We start from the raw sequence: 16,788 nt of genomic DNA on the forward strand, positions 1-16,788 counted from the left end.
GCGCCAGTTTTACAATTCAGTACAACAGAAAATATGTTTAATAGGGTTTTCAGTTGACTGTATACGAGTGTTTCCCAACCAGGGTGCCTCCAGCTGTTGCAAAACTACAACTCCCAGCATGCCCGGACAGCCTTTGGCTGTCCGGGCATGTTGGGAGTTGTAGTTTTGCAACAGCTGGAGGCACCTTGGTTGGGAAACACTGGTATAGCATGTCAGGGTTACACTTATGGGGTCTGATAGTAGGGTCTGTAAGATAGGACTACACAGTGTCTAAAAGTTTCGGTGATGTCACAGTCCCCAGGACAGTTCAATTCTAAGTTATGGGGAAAAAAAAGTTGTAAGTGACCTTGCAAATGCCTCTAAAATGTTAAAGCCTACCTCCTGCTTTTTGGGGAAGAAAAGACTATTGTGAAGCACTTTGCACAATAGTCATTTTTCAACATTATATTCATTTTAAATTTAGCGCCTAAACGCCTTAACAGGGCGCCGTGCTCCCCATATAATTATGCTATAGGAGTCAACGCTTCCTGTCTCCAGAGCGAGACCCAGCATAATGTGATTCTATGGCACTGGGAAGTGGGAAGCTTTTTCTCCTATTGAAGCATTTCCCAACCAGGCTGCCTCCAGCTGTTGCAAAACTACAACTCCCAGCATGCCCGGACAGCTGAAGGTTGGGAAACACTGCCTAGTGATATAATTATATGTTGCATAGTTATATATGGCGCCCCGTTAAGGCAATTAGACACACAGTACTTTATTTCATCAAATGGAACACGCTGTCGGAGGAACGCTTTAACTGTTTAGGGACATTTGATAACTTCATAGCCGCATGTTACACTCCTCCCTGATCTCTTTGGGGAATATCTAAATCTGGATTATGACTGGTGTAGCCATAGCCTGAGTTTTGTGGAGAACAAACTATGACCCCTATGCATTGAACTCTTTATCTAGATGTTATTCTCCCACTAACCTATAGAGGAAGTTTCACCACTACTTCTTCTTGTTTCCAAAAAGGGGAACAGGAGAATATATATATATATATATATATATATATATATATATATAATGTGTGTGTGTATCTCCATGAACAACTTGCATTACAATCTAGTGTTCAGTGTTGTGTCCATACTTCCCACCAGACAAGTACCATCGCTGATATAATGCATTCTATAATGATAGGTGACCCATTGAAGGGGAGTTTCCCCATTTCAGATGTTATTCCCTATCCACAGCATAGGGGTCCCTGTCTAATTTCAACCACTAACACCACCCCCATTTTTCAGAATGGGCACCCAAGTCTCCCTTTGGATTGGATCAGCAGGTCACATGGGTCACATTCTCTGTGGGAACTGCTGGCGATAGCGGAGAACAGTGTTTGGCAGACTCCACAGCTCTCATAGAGTGAATGGAACTGCTCCATGCATGCTCAACCCACTGCTCCATGCATGCTCAACCCACTGCTCCATGCATGCTCAACCCACTGCTCCATGCATGCTCAACCCACTGCTCCATGCATGCTCAACCCACTGCTCCATGCATGCTCAACCCACTGCTCCATGCATGCTCAACCCACTGCTCCATGCATGCTCAACCCACTGCTCCATGCATGCGCAACCCACTGCTCCATGCATGCGCAACCCACTGCTCCATGCATGCGCAACCCACTGCTCCATGCATGCGCAACCCACTGCTCCATTCTTACAGGGGACTCTGGTCCCTTTTCTCGAGATTGCAGGAAGCCCCAGTGGTTGGAACCCCGCAGTCATATAGTTATCCCCTATCCTTGGTGTTGGGGAAACCTCTTTAGAGTAGGGTCACATGTGCCGTATTCTGCTGCATGTTTTCCTACTTATTGGAATGAATGGGAAGCAAATTCAGCTGCAGAAAATTTGCAGCAAAATATGGCACATATTTACCTTTTTAAGGTAAATTGTGGTAAATCTCTTCCATTGATTTAAGGGTGCTCCATTCATTCATTTCTATGGGAGCGCCGAAAAGACCCAAGTACAGCACTTGAGCATCATCAGTACTCCCATAGAAACGAATAGCGCGTGTGCCGTTAGATGACCTTTAAAAAAAAAAAAAAAAAAAAAAAAAATTAGCATCAAAAAACAACCTGCTCCAACCTGTCTAGTTGTTGGTCATGCACCGGCAAACTATTTTGCGGAGCAGATTGTCCTGCCAACAAAATAGCTATACTATGTCCTAGATTGGAGGCAGAAGGTGAGGGATACTCCCAACATCTATTCAATGTATACATCAGTGTTTCCCAACCAGGGTGCCTCCAGCTGTTGCAAAACTACAACTTTCAGCATGCCCGGACAGCCAACGGCTGTCCGGGCATGCTGGGAGTTGTAGTTTTGCAACAGCTGGAGGCACCCTGGTTGGGAAACACTGATGTATACCAAGATGTGGACAGAACCATATAGCGAAACCCAAATGTGCAGAATTGGTCCTGTCCTGAGTAACCTCGTCCACACTCATATGTTATCAGGAGTTTTTATAAAGCTGTTTATTAAGAGAAGATAAGGATTGGTAGGACTCCTTGCTTCACTTCTATTCTACTTGTCATTTTTGTGTGCACTGTAAGGACCCTAGAGAAATAAGTACAATTGTGTCATTGTTCCACACTTATTCTTTTTTTTTTTTATCTTAAAAACTTGTATGATACAGATGGGCTCTTTGTGCACCCTTAACCGGGTAAACCTTTGGCTGACCAGGGTAGGCCTGGTACAATAAATCATTGAAACTGCCTCTAAACATTAGATATGAGACGACCAAATCCACCAATTTTGGAGAGTCCGGTTGATCATCTAATGTATATGTTGGCCTCCCGAATCTTCCCTGATGGCAGGTATCAAGAAGGGGCATTTTAGGTTTCAATTGCCCAATTCTTTGGTTGACAGAGAGAGGGAAAATCTGCCAGTGTAGCCTTTCTTCCCATTGAGAACACACACGCTTAAAGGGGTATTCCGGCCCTAAGACATCTTATCCCCTATACAAAGGATAGGAGATAAGATGTCTGATCGCGGTGGTCCCGCTGTTGAGGACCCCCGCAATCTCACATGCTGCATCCACCTCTGTGAGCTGCACCTAGTGCTGGAGGCTTCAAGTCTGAAGCCTCACGACCACGGGGCCGGAGTATTGTGACGTCATGCCCCGCCTCCTCAATGCAAGTTGTCAAGTTGGAGGGGGCGGGGCATGGCATGATGTCACACGGGCGTGGAGTCGTGATGTCACGATACTCCAGCCCCGTGGTTGTGAGGCTTCAGACTTAAAGCGTCCAGCGCTGCATGCAGCTCACACAGGTGGGTAAAGAATGCAAGATTGTGGGGGTCCCCAGTGGCGGGACCTCCGCAATCAGACATCTTATCCCCTATCCTTTGGATAGGGGATAAGATGTCTTAGGGACAGAGTACCCTTTTAACCTAACATGCATATGTATGTATGGGAGGGATGGATGTTGGTGAAATGCTCTTTTGGCCAACAGCTATGTATTATGTGTTGCCACCTTAACCCTTAACACTTTAGGGTAGCTATCATTTGAGACCCGCGGCAAGATCCCATCTCCAAACTTTGCAACTCCGTTCTCCATTTCTAAAGCGAGTGGTATATGGAAAGTCCCATAGACTTTCAAGTGTAGAGGTGAGATCCTGCTGCAGGGCGCAAATGAGTTAATTTGACACCCTTACTTTAATCAGTATTTCCTGAACTATTTCATTGTACTCTTCCTGCTGCATTATGCTCCAGCACACAATGGAGACAGGGAGCCAGCTCACCCAACTCCCCTGCCTCTCCCCTTCCTCTGTGTGCCCTGTCATTAATATGCTTATGAATGCTGGGGGTTAGTGCTCTGCTCTATGTGCGCTCACCCCCAACATTCGTTAGCATATTAATGAAGGGAGTGGGCCTGACATAGAATATGGAGCAGGCAGGGGAGCTGGGTTAGCCGGCTCCCTGCCTCCTTTGCGCAATGCAGCAGGCAGATTACAGTGCCAGAACTCTGCAAATCCTGCGCAGATTTAAGTAAGTGACCCATCTTTGTAAAGCTGTTTTACCTGCAGTATAACCCAGTTATTTGTCTTTAGTGCGGGTAAACAGGGTGTCAGATTCTCTTTAACCTAGGTGAAACTGGAACTGATTGATTTTATGGTAATGAGATTTTCTTTTCATTGTTTCTAGGTTATACTGAATTCTCTGAAATGTCCCCCTGTATGTCTCGCTTGCTAAATTTCCTAAAACAGCATCTTGGATGGAAGGAGCCGGTGCACTTCTGTGAATGGGTGTCCCTCACCTTTATAGAGCAGGATGATGATATGTTGGAGGTAGCAAAGACTTTGCTTCAGATGTACCTACACAGTCCCAGGTTTGCAGCTTTATCTCCTACTAAGGCCTTGTGCACATGTCTCTATTTTGATTGTAATACACAGCCAACTATGAGCCCATACAGTACGTGTGTGTGTGCCTTTGATTTTATACAGAAGCATATAGAGCTTTATTTTCTCCTGGGTTCTTACCCGTCAGATCCAACAAAAAAACTTTTTTTTAATATATCACACAGTACCTAATCCTGACCATGCACATCTAATTTTTATGTGTCTAGCGCCTTTATTTTAATTTTTTTCTTACACTTTTAATTTAGCTCACTAGTCTGAATTCCTCTCAAATGAGAGGGGGCGTGGCCTCACTGTGCAGGTCTCCGCCCCCTCCCTCAGTATGCTGTCTGCTCACATCTCCCCTAGAATTACCAAAACTACAACTCCCAGCTTGTCCTCACTGACAGTAGTGGGACACAAGCTGACAGTGTGAGGATTTTTCCTCTAGGTGTGAGCCCTGCGCTCGCAGCTGTCAATCAAGGAAGTGTGTCCATGACATAGGTGATGATGCATGGACACAGCAGGACTAGTATGTGTCCAAGCAGGCAGGGGGGCAGTTGTTTCACTGGCTTTTTCAGTATGAAATACTGAACATTTTCTAATGAAAGCAATTGCAAAACCTATTGGTTATACATGCTTTACAACATATCAAAAGTTTTTGTATATGACAGTGCCCATTTAAAAAGAACAGTGGCATACTGGCTTACCAATGAATTACAGGAAAAACTAGTCCATGGAAGTTATAACAGTGTTTCCCAACCAGGATGCCCCCAGCTGTTGCAAAACTACAACTCCCAGCATGCCCAGATAGCTGAAGGCTGGCTGGGCATGCTGGGAGTTGTAGTTTTGCAACAGCTGGAGGCACCATGGTTTGGAAACATTGCTCTATATGATTCCAGGCTGTGTGCCACTTTACCTGTACAGGGTCATGGGCATGTTTCCTTGAGCTTTTCTGCATTGCATTGACCAATAAATAATCTGGACATGCTAGTTCCTAACATAAACATACATGATATATTTTGTATTTTCCTGTTTTAGTCTACACTCGACAACTAGCGAAGATGAGAAAGACATTTGGAAGTTGCCATCTCATGAGTGCGGGATCAACCCACATTGCGTCTTCTTGTTCCTGTTAAAGAATGTAACGTTTGATGCGTCGGTCCTCCTGGACTTCCTGATCTCCTCGGAGACCTGCTTTCTGGAGTACTTTGTCAGGTATTTGAAGCTTCTGAAGGAAGACTGGCCTCAGTTTTGCTCGACCTGCACCTTTCTTGACAGGTCAGTCTCTCTGCAGTTACCTGCCATGGCCCGTGTCTCTGTCCGTCCTGTGCAGACAGCGAGCGTGTCACATGCACAAGAATCTATTTGGAGCCCACATGAGGAAACCTCTACTGCGCTCCGTCCAAAGAATAAGCCGTCGCCACGTTCTCGCCAATCTGACTCGGAAAGCTCATCCTCTTTAGGGGCTCTTCAACGCCTCGTAGAATATGACAGCTCTGAAGATTCTGAATCAGAAATGTCGGGCAGCGAACCATGTCTGGTTCTCTCACACCATGCAAGGGTTGACAGATCAGATATAGATACACACATGAAGAACCTGGAGTTGACAGCAATGCGTTCGGTATTCCACACTACATCAGCAGGAATGCAAGTGGCAGCCGCTACATACCAGGCTGTGGGCATCCAGCAGAAATCGGTCCAGTGCCTGTCCGATCTTCAGAAAGCCATTAACAGGCTCCATAAAAAGAAGCTGTTTCCGTATAACCCATCTGCTTTACTAAAGCTACTCGGCCATGTGTGTGTACTAAGCAAAGAATAAAGCTCTGGAATAATAAAAAAAAAAACTGTGTATGGTGTCAAAGTATAATAAAGCAACTTACTAATGTTATTAGCCATAGTGATCTGTTTACCTTCACATCACAGGCTGTGAATGCAAAGAGCTCCCGTCCCTGCTCCTCCTCCCCCTCCTGTCAGCTGAAGACCAGACCATTGATGTGAAGAGGGGAAGCTCATTACTGCTCATTAGATTTTAGGGCAGCAGAAGTCCTTTCTCAGATGGGACAGCAGGGAGCTTATTCTAATGGAAACTGTGACTGAAAAAAGGCTTCCTGCTGTCATAAAATCTAATGAGCAATAATACGAGCTCCCTTCTTCACATCAATGGTCTTTCCTGAGCAGACAGAAGGGAAGGAGAAAGCCAGAACAAAGTTCTGGATTTGATATGGAGCGATCTCTGCACTATTTTGACACCATACACAGGTTTTTTTTTTTTGTTTTTTTTTCCCCGCTGGACAACCCCTTTAAGTGCATGTAATCTGGAACCACTATACCATGAATGAAGCCAGAAGCACATTCCCTAAAGAAACTTTTTTTTTTTTTTTCCTTCCCATATTCCCTCTGCTTAGAACCATTCTACATGTATGTAAAATAGGCAGAACAGAAAAGTCCATACTTAGGCTGCATTCCCATTACATTTGAGGCATATGGCATCTGGATCCAGTGAGATAATTTGGAAATATACCGTACCCAATTCATTTCATGGAGCCCGACTGAGTCAGCTTGTGACTCCGATCGGGTCATTTATGGGCCGTAACCGTTTCTGTTTCCAAACTGAAAATGCAGCAAACAGAGGATTTTAGTCTGAAATAAAACTATACGATCTAATAATTACCAGACCGGAATAAGCTAGTGAAATTAATGGAGTACGGCAAAGGCCTGCCGGTTTTCAAATTCTCCCGCTGGCTGCTGTATGCCCAAATGTGATGTTAATGCAGTAGGGCTGCAACGATCAATCGATGTAATCGATTAAAATCGATAACGGGATTCGTTGTCGACGAATCCAGCTATCGAATAATCGCCCGATTTGTTGTCTGCAGTCAGTGGCGACAGTGAATGAATGAATGAAGCAGACATGTCCCGCATATAGGCTACATTCATTCGTTTATTCACCGCCGCCCGACATGTCCCCGCCGCTGCCCTGCTCCTAGTGCAATCAGCGCAGCGCCGGGACGTGCTGCTCATCTCCGTCGAGTACAGAGATGAGCAGCAGAAAATAGGCCTGTCCCGGCAGGGCGCTAGGAGCAAGGCAGCGGCGGGGATGATGTGGGGTGGCAGCAGGGCCCCCCTTTAGACTGCAGCCCCCATCCTTGTAGACAGCTCACCTACAGCTGTCCTCTGTGAGGGCTGCCGTTCCACTGCACAGTTCTAGCGTCCGCATCATGTAGTCCTATGGAGGACCATGTGACATACTCGTCACTCCACTCCTCCCCTGCGCCCAGCGTAAGGTTACGGAGGAAGCAGAGTGACGTGTATGTCACATGCTCCTCCATAGGACTACATGATGCGGACGCTAGAACTGTGCAGCGGAACCGCAGCCCCGACAGAGGACAGCTGTAGGTGAGCTGTCTACAAGGGTGGGGGCTGCGCTCTAAAGGGGGCCCCTGCTGTCTAAAGGGGGGACCTCCGGTCTAAAGGAGGGCCCTGCTGTCTATAAGGGTGGGGGCTGCGGTCTAAAGGGGGGCCCTGGTGTCTACAAGGGTGGGGGCTGCTCTCTAAAGTGGGGCCTTGCGGTCTAAAGGAGGGTCCTGCTGTCTAAAGAGGGGGGCCTGCTGTCTGAAGGGGGGGGGCCTGCTGTCTAGAGGGGTCTGTAAAAGCAATGGACTGCAGTCTGCACATACATGTGTATAGGAGTGCTATATAAAAAAAAAAAAAAAAAGAAAAATAAATGTAAATTTACTGCTTCCCAATAAGAATTAGCTCTCCCTTTTCCTATTGCTATACAAAAAAAGTAAAATATTTTTTTCTTTTACATATTTGATACTACTGCATGGGTAACTGTCTGAACTATTAAAATATTAGTGAATCCTTAACATTTTATTTTAAAGATGTTACCCATGCGGCAGTATCAAATTTATGCTGGTTTCTGTACAGGATCATTAATAATGACAGCAACCGGCGTAAACGTAAAAAAAAAATCCCAAATTGCTGCTGTTTGGTCACATCACATGCTAGAAACTTTTAATATGGCCATTGTACATAATTTTTCAAGTAGAATCAGCTGAACCCCTTTTTTTGCGGGCATTTTGACATTTTTTCCGATTTAATCGATAAAATAATCGACAGCTAATCGATTATTAAAATAATCGTTAGTTGCAGCCCTATAATGCAGCCGAAGTATGGACTTTTCTGTTGCGCCTAGTTTACACGCATGTAGAATGGTTCTAAGCAGAGGAAATATGGGAAGAAAAAAAAAACCTTACTAATACCTGTGCAGGATAAAAAAAAACTATTCCCGGCAGGATCCAGACAATCAGCAATTATATAATGGGGTAGGTCAGAGGCAAAATTCTGATAAACATCCACTTAAAGGGGTATTCCAGGAAAAAAACTTTTTTTTTTTTTAAATATCAACTGGATCCAGAGGGGTTAAACAAATTTGTAAATTACTTCTATTAAAATATCTTAATCCTTTCAATAATTATCAGCTGCTGAAGTTGAGTTGTTTTCTGTCTGGCAACAATGTTCTCTGCTTGTCTCGGGAACTGCACAGAGTAGAAGAGGTTTGCTATGGGGATTTGCTTCTAAACTGGGCGGTTCTCAAGACACGTGTCATCAGAGAGCAGTTAGACAGAAAAGAACAACTCAACTTCAGCAGCTCATAAGTACTGAAAGGATTAATATTTTTTTTTTAATAGAAGTAATTTACAAATCTGTTTAACTTTCTGGAGCCAGTTGATATTTAAAGGGGTTATATATTTTTATATAACTACTATTTAGAGGGGGGGCTGGCATGTACATAAATAAGGCTCCATGTCGTCTTGTTTAGTGCTGCTTGCTGGCTTACACTAGTGTTTCCCAACCAGGGTGCCTCCAGCTATTGCAAAACTACCACTACCAGCATGCCCAGACAGCCAGCGGCTGTCCGGGCATGCTAGGAGTGGTAGCTTTGCAACAGCTGGAGGCACGCTTATTGGGAAACTGTGTTACACCCATACTATTAGATCAGGTGGGGCTGATCCATCACACAAAGTACAGATACCCCAGTCTGTCCCAGCATCACAAGTCAAGATCTTATTCTGCACAAATGATAAACATACGGTATTAGTTAAACTTTTTGGGGCATTCTTTTTAAATTTATAGTGTCTTATTAAATATGGCATTTTTTTGTATCAATAATCTTCCATTTGCAATAATTACAGCTTCGCAGATGTTTTTTTGAACATATTCAGGGTTAAATTTCACGCACAATTTTTCTAGTTCTTTCCAGACATACACCTGACATTTAAGGTATTTTTCCCTCTGACTTTAGGGTCCTTCCCATACTGCTGTAAGGCTGGGAATCAGTGATCATCTTTCTTCCATGGATTGGTCAGTACAAGTAGGTGAAAGTAGGATTTGCCTGGTCGAAATAATGAACAGACTAGCTGTCTTTTCCGTAAGGCTATGAATTCCACCGGAATATTCCACACTGACATTCCACTGCAGCAGAGTCTCATTGATTTCAATGGGATTCTGCTGCACTGTGCACATGGCGAAATTTCCATGAAAATCCCAATACTGGTGTCAGACAGGTCTATTCTTTTTGCAGATTTCACTCGGAAATGCTTTGCTGTCTGCGAGACGGCGCATTTCCGAGCGGTCCTAGTGTCCGCCAGAACTTTCAAATATGCAAAATGTCCGCCTGTGTTTTGCGGGCGGACATTCCCCACATTTTTCCTACTTTGCTAAAATATCCTAAGGGTCTATTCACACGGCAGAATTTCCGCTTGCAGAATTCTCCCACTGATTCCGCAAGCTGAACTTCAAAAGTGTGAATGGGAGTGCGGAATCCCATAGAAGTCTACAGGCTTTAAAGGGGTACTCCAGTGAAAAACTTTTGACATCTCTGTCCATTTTAGGAACTGTCCAATAGGAGAGTAGGAGAAAATCCCCATAGCAAACATATGCTGCTCTGGACAGTTCCTAAAATGGACAGAGATGTCAGCAGAGAACACTGTGGTCATGATGTCAGCAGAGAGCTCTGTGTTTCAAAAAGAAAATAATTTCCGCTGTAGCATTCAGCAGCTAATAAGTACTGGAAGGATTAAGATTTTTTAATAGAAGTAATTTACAAATCTGTTTAACTTTCTGGCACCAGTTAATAAAAAATAAAAAAAAGTTTTCCACCAGAGTACCCCTTTAATTTGAGGTGGAAATTCCGCCGTGTGAATAGACCCTAAAGCCGACGAAGTTTCGGCTTGCAATGAGTCGGTCATTATCATCAGCGGAACTTCTAACCCTATTACCAAGATCAGAGAATAAATCCCCCTGGGAAAAAGAATAGTGATCCTAATATCTCTAAACAGTAGGTGCTACAAATCGCATGGATCTGTCTCCAATACGGTCTCACCGATCCGGTTATCAGTATCATGGAGACAGGTACCACGTGTAGAATGCCAGAACCAAATACTTGTTGCTTGGTGTCATTTCTATGTAAAACAATAGGACTGCTTATTTGCTGTTATGTAAATATTGATGTCTTGAAAATAATAGTATATTCTGACAAAACAATAAATAAAACAAGTCCTTCAATGGAAACTTCCCTTTATTTTTAATTTTTTTATGTAGGTAGCAACAAAATGTATGTATCGGGAATAAAGGGGGAGATTTATCAAAACCTGTGTAGAAGAAAAGTGGTGTCGTTACCCATAGAAACCAATCAGATCGCTTCTTTCATTAGTACAAGGGCCTCTGAAAAATGAAAGAAGTGATCTGATTGGTTGCTATGGACAACTGCTTCACTATTCCTTTACACCGGGTTTGATAAATCTCCCCCAAAAATCCTCAACTGTATATTTGTATTAGATGTAATGCAGCCATGTTATGCCTTCCTGAACGGGGCCCCGGCAGTCTGCTGGAAGCGGCCATTCTGACCCCTGCAGGAGGAAGCCGCGGCCGGCACGCCCCCTCCATGCATCACTATGGGATACATGGAGGGGGCGTGTTGATCACCACTCTTTGTGGGGGTCAGCACGCCCCCTTCCAGCAGACTGCCGGTGCCCAGTTCAGGAGATCACGGGAGGGTCCCAGCCGCGATCTTATCCCCTTTCCTTTGGATAGGGGATAAGTTATGTTTCACTACAGAACTCCTTTAAAGGGGTAATCCATAAATAGAAAAACAGAGCTAATTTCTTCTAAAAACAGCACCACACCTGTCCTCAGGTTGTGTGTGGTATTACCATTTGGCTCCATTCACTTCGGTGCAAAACCGCACACAACCTGAGGACCAATGAAATCCGCCATTTTACTAGTGCTGGATGACCCACCTTGGATGCTCTAAGCTAGCCCCAATAACTATTTCCGATCTCTGTGATGGGTGAGCCGTCACAAAACAGGATCATTGACCCCGCCTGTAATTCCATCATTGTTGGGTACATGTTCCCTGTTTTCACAGGACGATGCGATTATTCAATGAATGAGCGTTATTTCTTGTCAACTGAACACTGGCCGGTCATTCATGGGACAATAATCAGGAACGATCATTCCTACCAATGCTCATTCATCTGATAATCGGCCCCGGTAAAGTGGCCTTTAGATGCAGTGATGCCCCCTTGATAGAAATTCAGGGGCAAATCGATGGGCGAACTATATTGTCATTTTGATAACTGTATAAATAATTAATACTACAAAATACTGCATACTGCACATGCAGCTTGTTAGGAAACAGTGGCATTTCCTCGCCCTATTGCCTTTGCCAGCAGGCTTTCTGTAAGGCCTCGTCCACACTGCGGACATTCTGGACAGTTCCTGACATAAACAGAGGTGTCAGCACTGTGGTCAGACTGGAAAAAAATTCAAAAAGAAAAGAACTTCCTCTGAAGCATACATCAGCTAAGTACTGGAAGGATTAAGATTTTTTAATAGAAGTAATTTACAAATCTTTTTAACTTTCTGGCACTAGTTGATTTAAAAAAATATATAATTTCAGCCCTTTAAATGAACCGAGAGTACATTGCAAAACAGGAAGACTCAGCCACTTGAGGAATCACACCATCATCACAGACAGGGATTCTTTACTGTAAGGAAAGATCGACATGTAGTATTTTGGTACCTTTGTACTTTTTTGGTGGTCACTGCCACCTCATCAGGACCATGCCCAGACATTGTAGGGAGGTCATACGGGCACGTGGAGGCCACACACACTACTGAGCCTCATTCTGACTTATTTTAAGGACATTACATAAAGTTGGATTAGCCTGTAGTGTGGTTTTCCACTTTGATTTTGAGTGTGACCTCCATATCCAGAGCTCCATGGGTTGATAAATTTGATTTCCATTGATACATTTTGTGTGATTTTGTTGTCAGCACATTCAACTATGTAAAGACGAAAGTATTTCATACGATTAGTTCATTCATTCAGATCTAGGATGTGTTATCTTAGTGTTCCCTTTATATTTTTCTGAGCAGTGTATATTTACTGCATGCAATGGGACATACACAGACTGTAGACACCATGCGTAGGGTGAACAGAGCTTAAATGGGTACTCCACTGACCAGTGTTCGGAATATTTAGTACCCCGAACGATGGGTACCCCTTTAAACTCACGGGGAGATTTAGCAAAACCTGTGCAGAGGAAGAGTGGTGCAGTTGCCCATAGCAACCAATCAGATTGCTTCTTTCATTTTCCACAGGCCTCTTTAGAGGCCTGTGGATAATGAAAGAAGCAATCTGGTTGCTATGGGCAACTGCACCACTCTTCCTCTGCACAGGTTTTGATAAATCACCCCCACAAAGTGGTATATTTTTTTTTTTTGACCTTTTTGGGGAGGAAAAAACCAAGCCTTTTCCATTGGGCAATTGAAAACGTGTTCTTGTTAACCATACACACCGCTATAGGTATTCTGGATGTCGGACTATGTCCCTTGGCCAGCCATGTCCTAGAGGAGATGTGGTCTCAGATCAGCTGAATGTCACACATTGAGGCTATGTATATTTGCTCTCCATCAGCTGAACAATTTCTTCAACCTTCTTAACAGTAGGAGGTGAAGGAATGTTCTAAACAGCGAATTCCTCAGTGCTCCCACAAGCCTCAGCAACACCGGCCGCGTCTCTACTCTGCCTCTTTTCATAGCTTCTTATAACCATACTCAATGTCAAGTACTCTTATCGATGTACTCTAAAAATATTAAAGATTAAGTCATATTTATTTGCAGAAAACACACAATTCTGCTAAAATGGTTGATGTACCAAGATGCTTTGATAATGAGTCTATGTTCCTGGCATTGTTACACACTGACCTTTTTACTAGGTACACCTGTTCAATTTTTGTATTTGTGTATATACAGCTCTCTTAAAGGGGTACTCCACTGGCCAGCGTTCAGAAAATTTAGTTCCGAACGCTGTGTGCACTCTCTGCAGTCGGCCACTTCCCGTTGTGATGTTGCACCACACCCCTCAATGCAAGTCTATGGGAGGGGCGTGACCGACCCCGCAGAGTGCACACAGCTGGCCAGTGAAGTACCCCTTTAAGAGAGCTGTTTATACACAAACCCCAATGAACTTCAGTTCATGTGACTCTAGAATACTTGGCGATCACGGAGTCAGCCATAATGCCTCTGTATGCCAAAGTGCCCATGTCCTGTGGCTGCGAAACAAGTACAAATCCTGATCCTCCACCACCATACTTGATAGTTTGAATGAGCTGTTTGTGCTGATATACGTATGTTGTTTTTTTTTGCCAAATATGGTGCTGTGCATTATTTCCAAACATCTCCACTTTGGTCATGTTTGCCCAAAGGACTTTTTTTTTCCTCCCAAAGGTCTTGTGATTTGTTAAAGGGGTTATCCCGGAATAGAAAAAAACAGAGCTAATTTCTTTTTCTTTTTTAAACCACTCCCCGTCTATCTCCTGGGTTTGGTATTACAACTTTGCTCTATTCACTTCAATGGAACTGAGCTGCAGAACCACACCCAACCTGGAGACAGACAGGGAGCAGGTATCTTTGTTTTTCTATTCCTGGATAAACCCCTTTAAAGGTGCAACTTTGCAATGTTAAAAGGAACATAGTAGAATTCAAGAATGGCACTCACCCATCTGGCAAATAAATGGTGCAGACATAAACATACAACAAAGCAGCATCTTGGGAGAGGGTAGTCAGATGAAGCACGTGATGCATACGAAATAGCTATCCCCTACACTGTCGGCGTCCCTCTCCCAAGATACAGCTTTGATGTATGTTTATGTCTGCACAATAAACTGCACCATTTATTTGCCAGATGGGTGAGTGCCATTTTTGAATTCTACTATGTTACTTTGATGGACTGTGTTCCGGGAATTGAGCACCCCATACTGGTATAATTTGTTGCATTGGAATCCATTACATTACCTACATTACCGTCACTCTAGGACGAAGGTCAGCGTGCCGAAACGCGCATTGGAGTGGCGGCATCCCGGTCCCTGCAGTTTTCCTGTTTTACCTGTTGTGGGTATTGTGCACACTGACTTTTATCACTGTGTACTTTATTTCTGGTGGATGGGTTGTCCATACAGCACCTTATTGACTTGCATTTTGCACTTTTTTATTGTCTGTATACATGCTGCAATTACATAGAATGGTGTCTGTATCTATACGTACTGTCTGATTACTGGCCTATGTGCAATACCCCCCATACTACCATCTTCTCTGCAGGGTATCCGGCGTTGCCGCCTTTTGTGATGCATTGTTCTTCTCTTTATGGGTGTATCTAATTTTAGTGTATACCAATAAAATTTGTTTTACTTTTACATAAGTGACTCTTTTTGGGGCTTTTTGCTTTCTATTTGTAATGTTTAGTTTGGAGTCACATTTACGGGTTTAATTTACTCAGGGAGGGTATTACTGTGGTATCTTATTTTAATCACACACCTACTCTTTTCTCCTATTCTTTGGTCTGTCTTTTCTTGTTCGACATTACCTACACACACACAAGTGTACCAAACATTTAAGTGTGCTGAGCGCTGTTCCCATTTGTCTTTGTTCAATGTTAAAAGGAACCTCTCAGCTTCCTTATTGCCCTGTAGTTGGCTTGTGGCGTACGGGAACCGGATACAGCTGGGGGTTGGGGGTGGGGTGAGAAAAATGTGCGCTCCCGTATCCTAGCTCGAACCCCATTCATTTCAATGAGCCGACCAGAGTCAAACACTGACTCCGGTCGGCTCATTTTTGCCCAGTGTACGTTTTTCTGACCGGACCTAAAACTGTGGTATACCACGGTTTTAGGTCCGGTTAGAGAACCATATTGCCATATATGGCAAAAATGAGCTGTGTGGAGTCAGTGTTTGACTCTGGTCGGCTCATTGAAATGCATTACATACGGGCTAGGTCCGGCTGGGATACGGGAGTATCCGGTTCCAGTACACTACAAACATAGTATGAACCGGCCCTTACCCTTGCACAACACACTGGGGGAGATCTATCAAAATCTGTCCAGAGGAAAAGTCGCACAGTTGCCCATAGCAACCAATCAGATCGCTTCTTTCATTTTTAACAAGGCCTCTGCAAAATGAAAGAAGCCATCTGATTGGTTGTTATGGGAAACTAAACGGTTTTGATAAATCTCCCCCAACGTGTTTAATTGAATTTCCGCTCCTCAGTTTACACTGAGGAATTTCCACGAGCGGAATTCCGACACTGAATTCCGTTCCACCTGAAGAATGAACAGGTTCTTTCTTCAAGCGGAATCCACGTCTAAACTCCCAGTGTTTTTCAGCCGAAAATGCTTTTGCGTGGAATCCGCAGCCGTGTATCATGAGATTGTGCGTAAACGTGACCTTAAATCACTTTGTGTTAATACACACCGGAATGCTCTAGACTAGCAAAGTGAGGGTGCGTTCACACGCTCTGTTTTTGCAGGTTTTCCGCAGCGTATTTGAAAGGGGCGGGCTCTTCTCGGCTGTCCATAGCAGATTGTCTGCAGTGGAATTTACACTGCGGAAAATCCGCCGCAAGCCCCATTGAAGTCAGTAGGGACTGCAGCGGATTTTCCGCAGCGTAAATTTCGCCGCGGACATTCTGCTATGGACAGCCGAGAAGAGCCCGCCCCTTTCAAATACGCTGCGGAAAACCTGCAAAAACAAAGAGCGTGTGAACGCACCCTCAAGGAGGAAAGACAACAATAATTTTGGAGAAGCACTTGTTGCTGCCCATCAATCCTGGAAGCCTTGGAAAAGGTGGTCACACTTGCTGATTATCAAATATTCAACCACATTTAATTAGCAGCACCTGACTGCTTCTTACCCTCTTAAAGGGGTATTCCAGGCCAAAACTTTTTTTATATATCAACTGGCTCCGGAAAGTTAATTACTTCTATTAAAAAATCTTAATCCTTCCAATAGTTATTAGCTTCTGAAGTTGAGTTGCTGCTTTCTGATGACTCACGTCCCGGGAGCTGTGC

General features: G+C 44.0%; 1 protein-coding gene across 10 annotated transcripts in view; it reads left to right on the top strand.

Moving 5' to 3' along the window:
* The window catches only part of LINS1 (lines homolog 1), a 42,453-nt gene extending 34,989 nt beyond the window's left edge, over positions 1-7,464 (top strand). For 5 of the 10 annotated variants that reach the window (XM_056571799.1, XM_056571800.1, XM_056571797.1 and 2 more), the window contains 2 exons: positions 4,183-4,366; positions 5,415-7,463. In XM_056571799.1, the coding sequence (XP_056427774.1) occupies positions 4,183-4,366; positions 5,415-6,195 (965 nt within the window). In that variant the 3' untranslated portion in view covers positions 6,196-7,463. Of the gene's footprint in view, positions 1-4,182; positions 4,367-5,414 lie in introns of all 10 variants that reach the window. The other 5 variants (XM_056571793.1, XM_056571792.1, XM_056571795.1 and 2 more) reach the window with 2 other exon arrangements.
* Positions 7,465-16,788: the final 9,324 nt, after the last annotated feature.

The sequence above is a fragment of the Hyla sarda genome, chromosome 4, assembly GCF_029499605.1.
Source record: "Hyla sarda isolate aHylSar1 chromosome 4, aHylSar1.hap1, whole genome shotgun sequence".
NCBI classification, from domain to species: Eukaryota; Metazoa; Chordata; class Amphibia; order Anura; family Hylidae; genus Hyla; species Hyla sarda.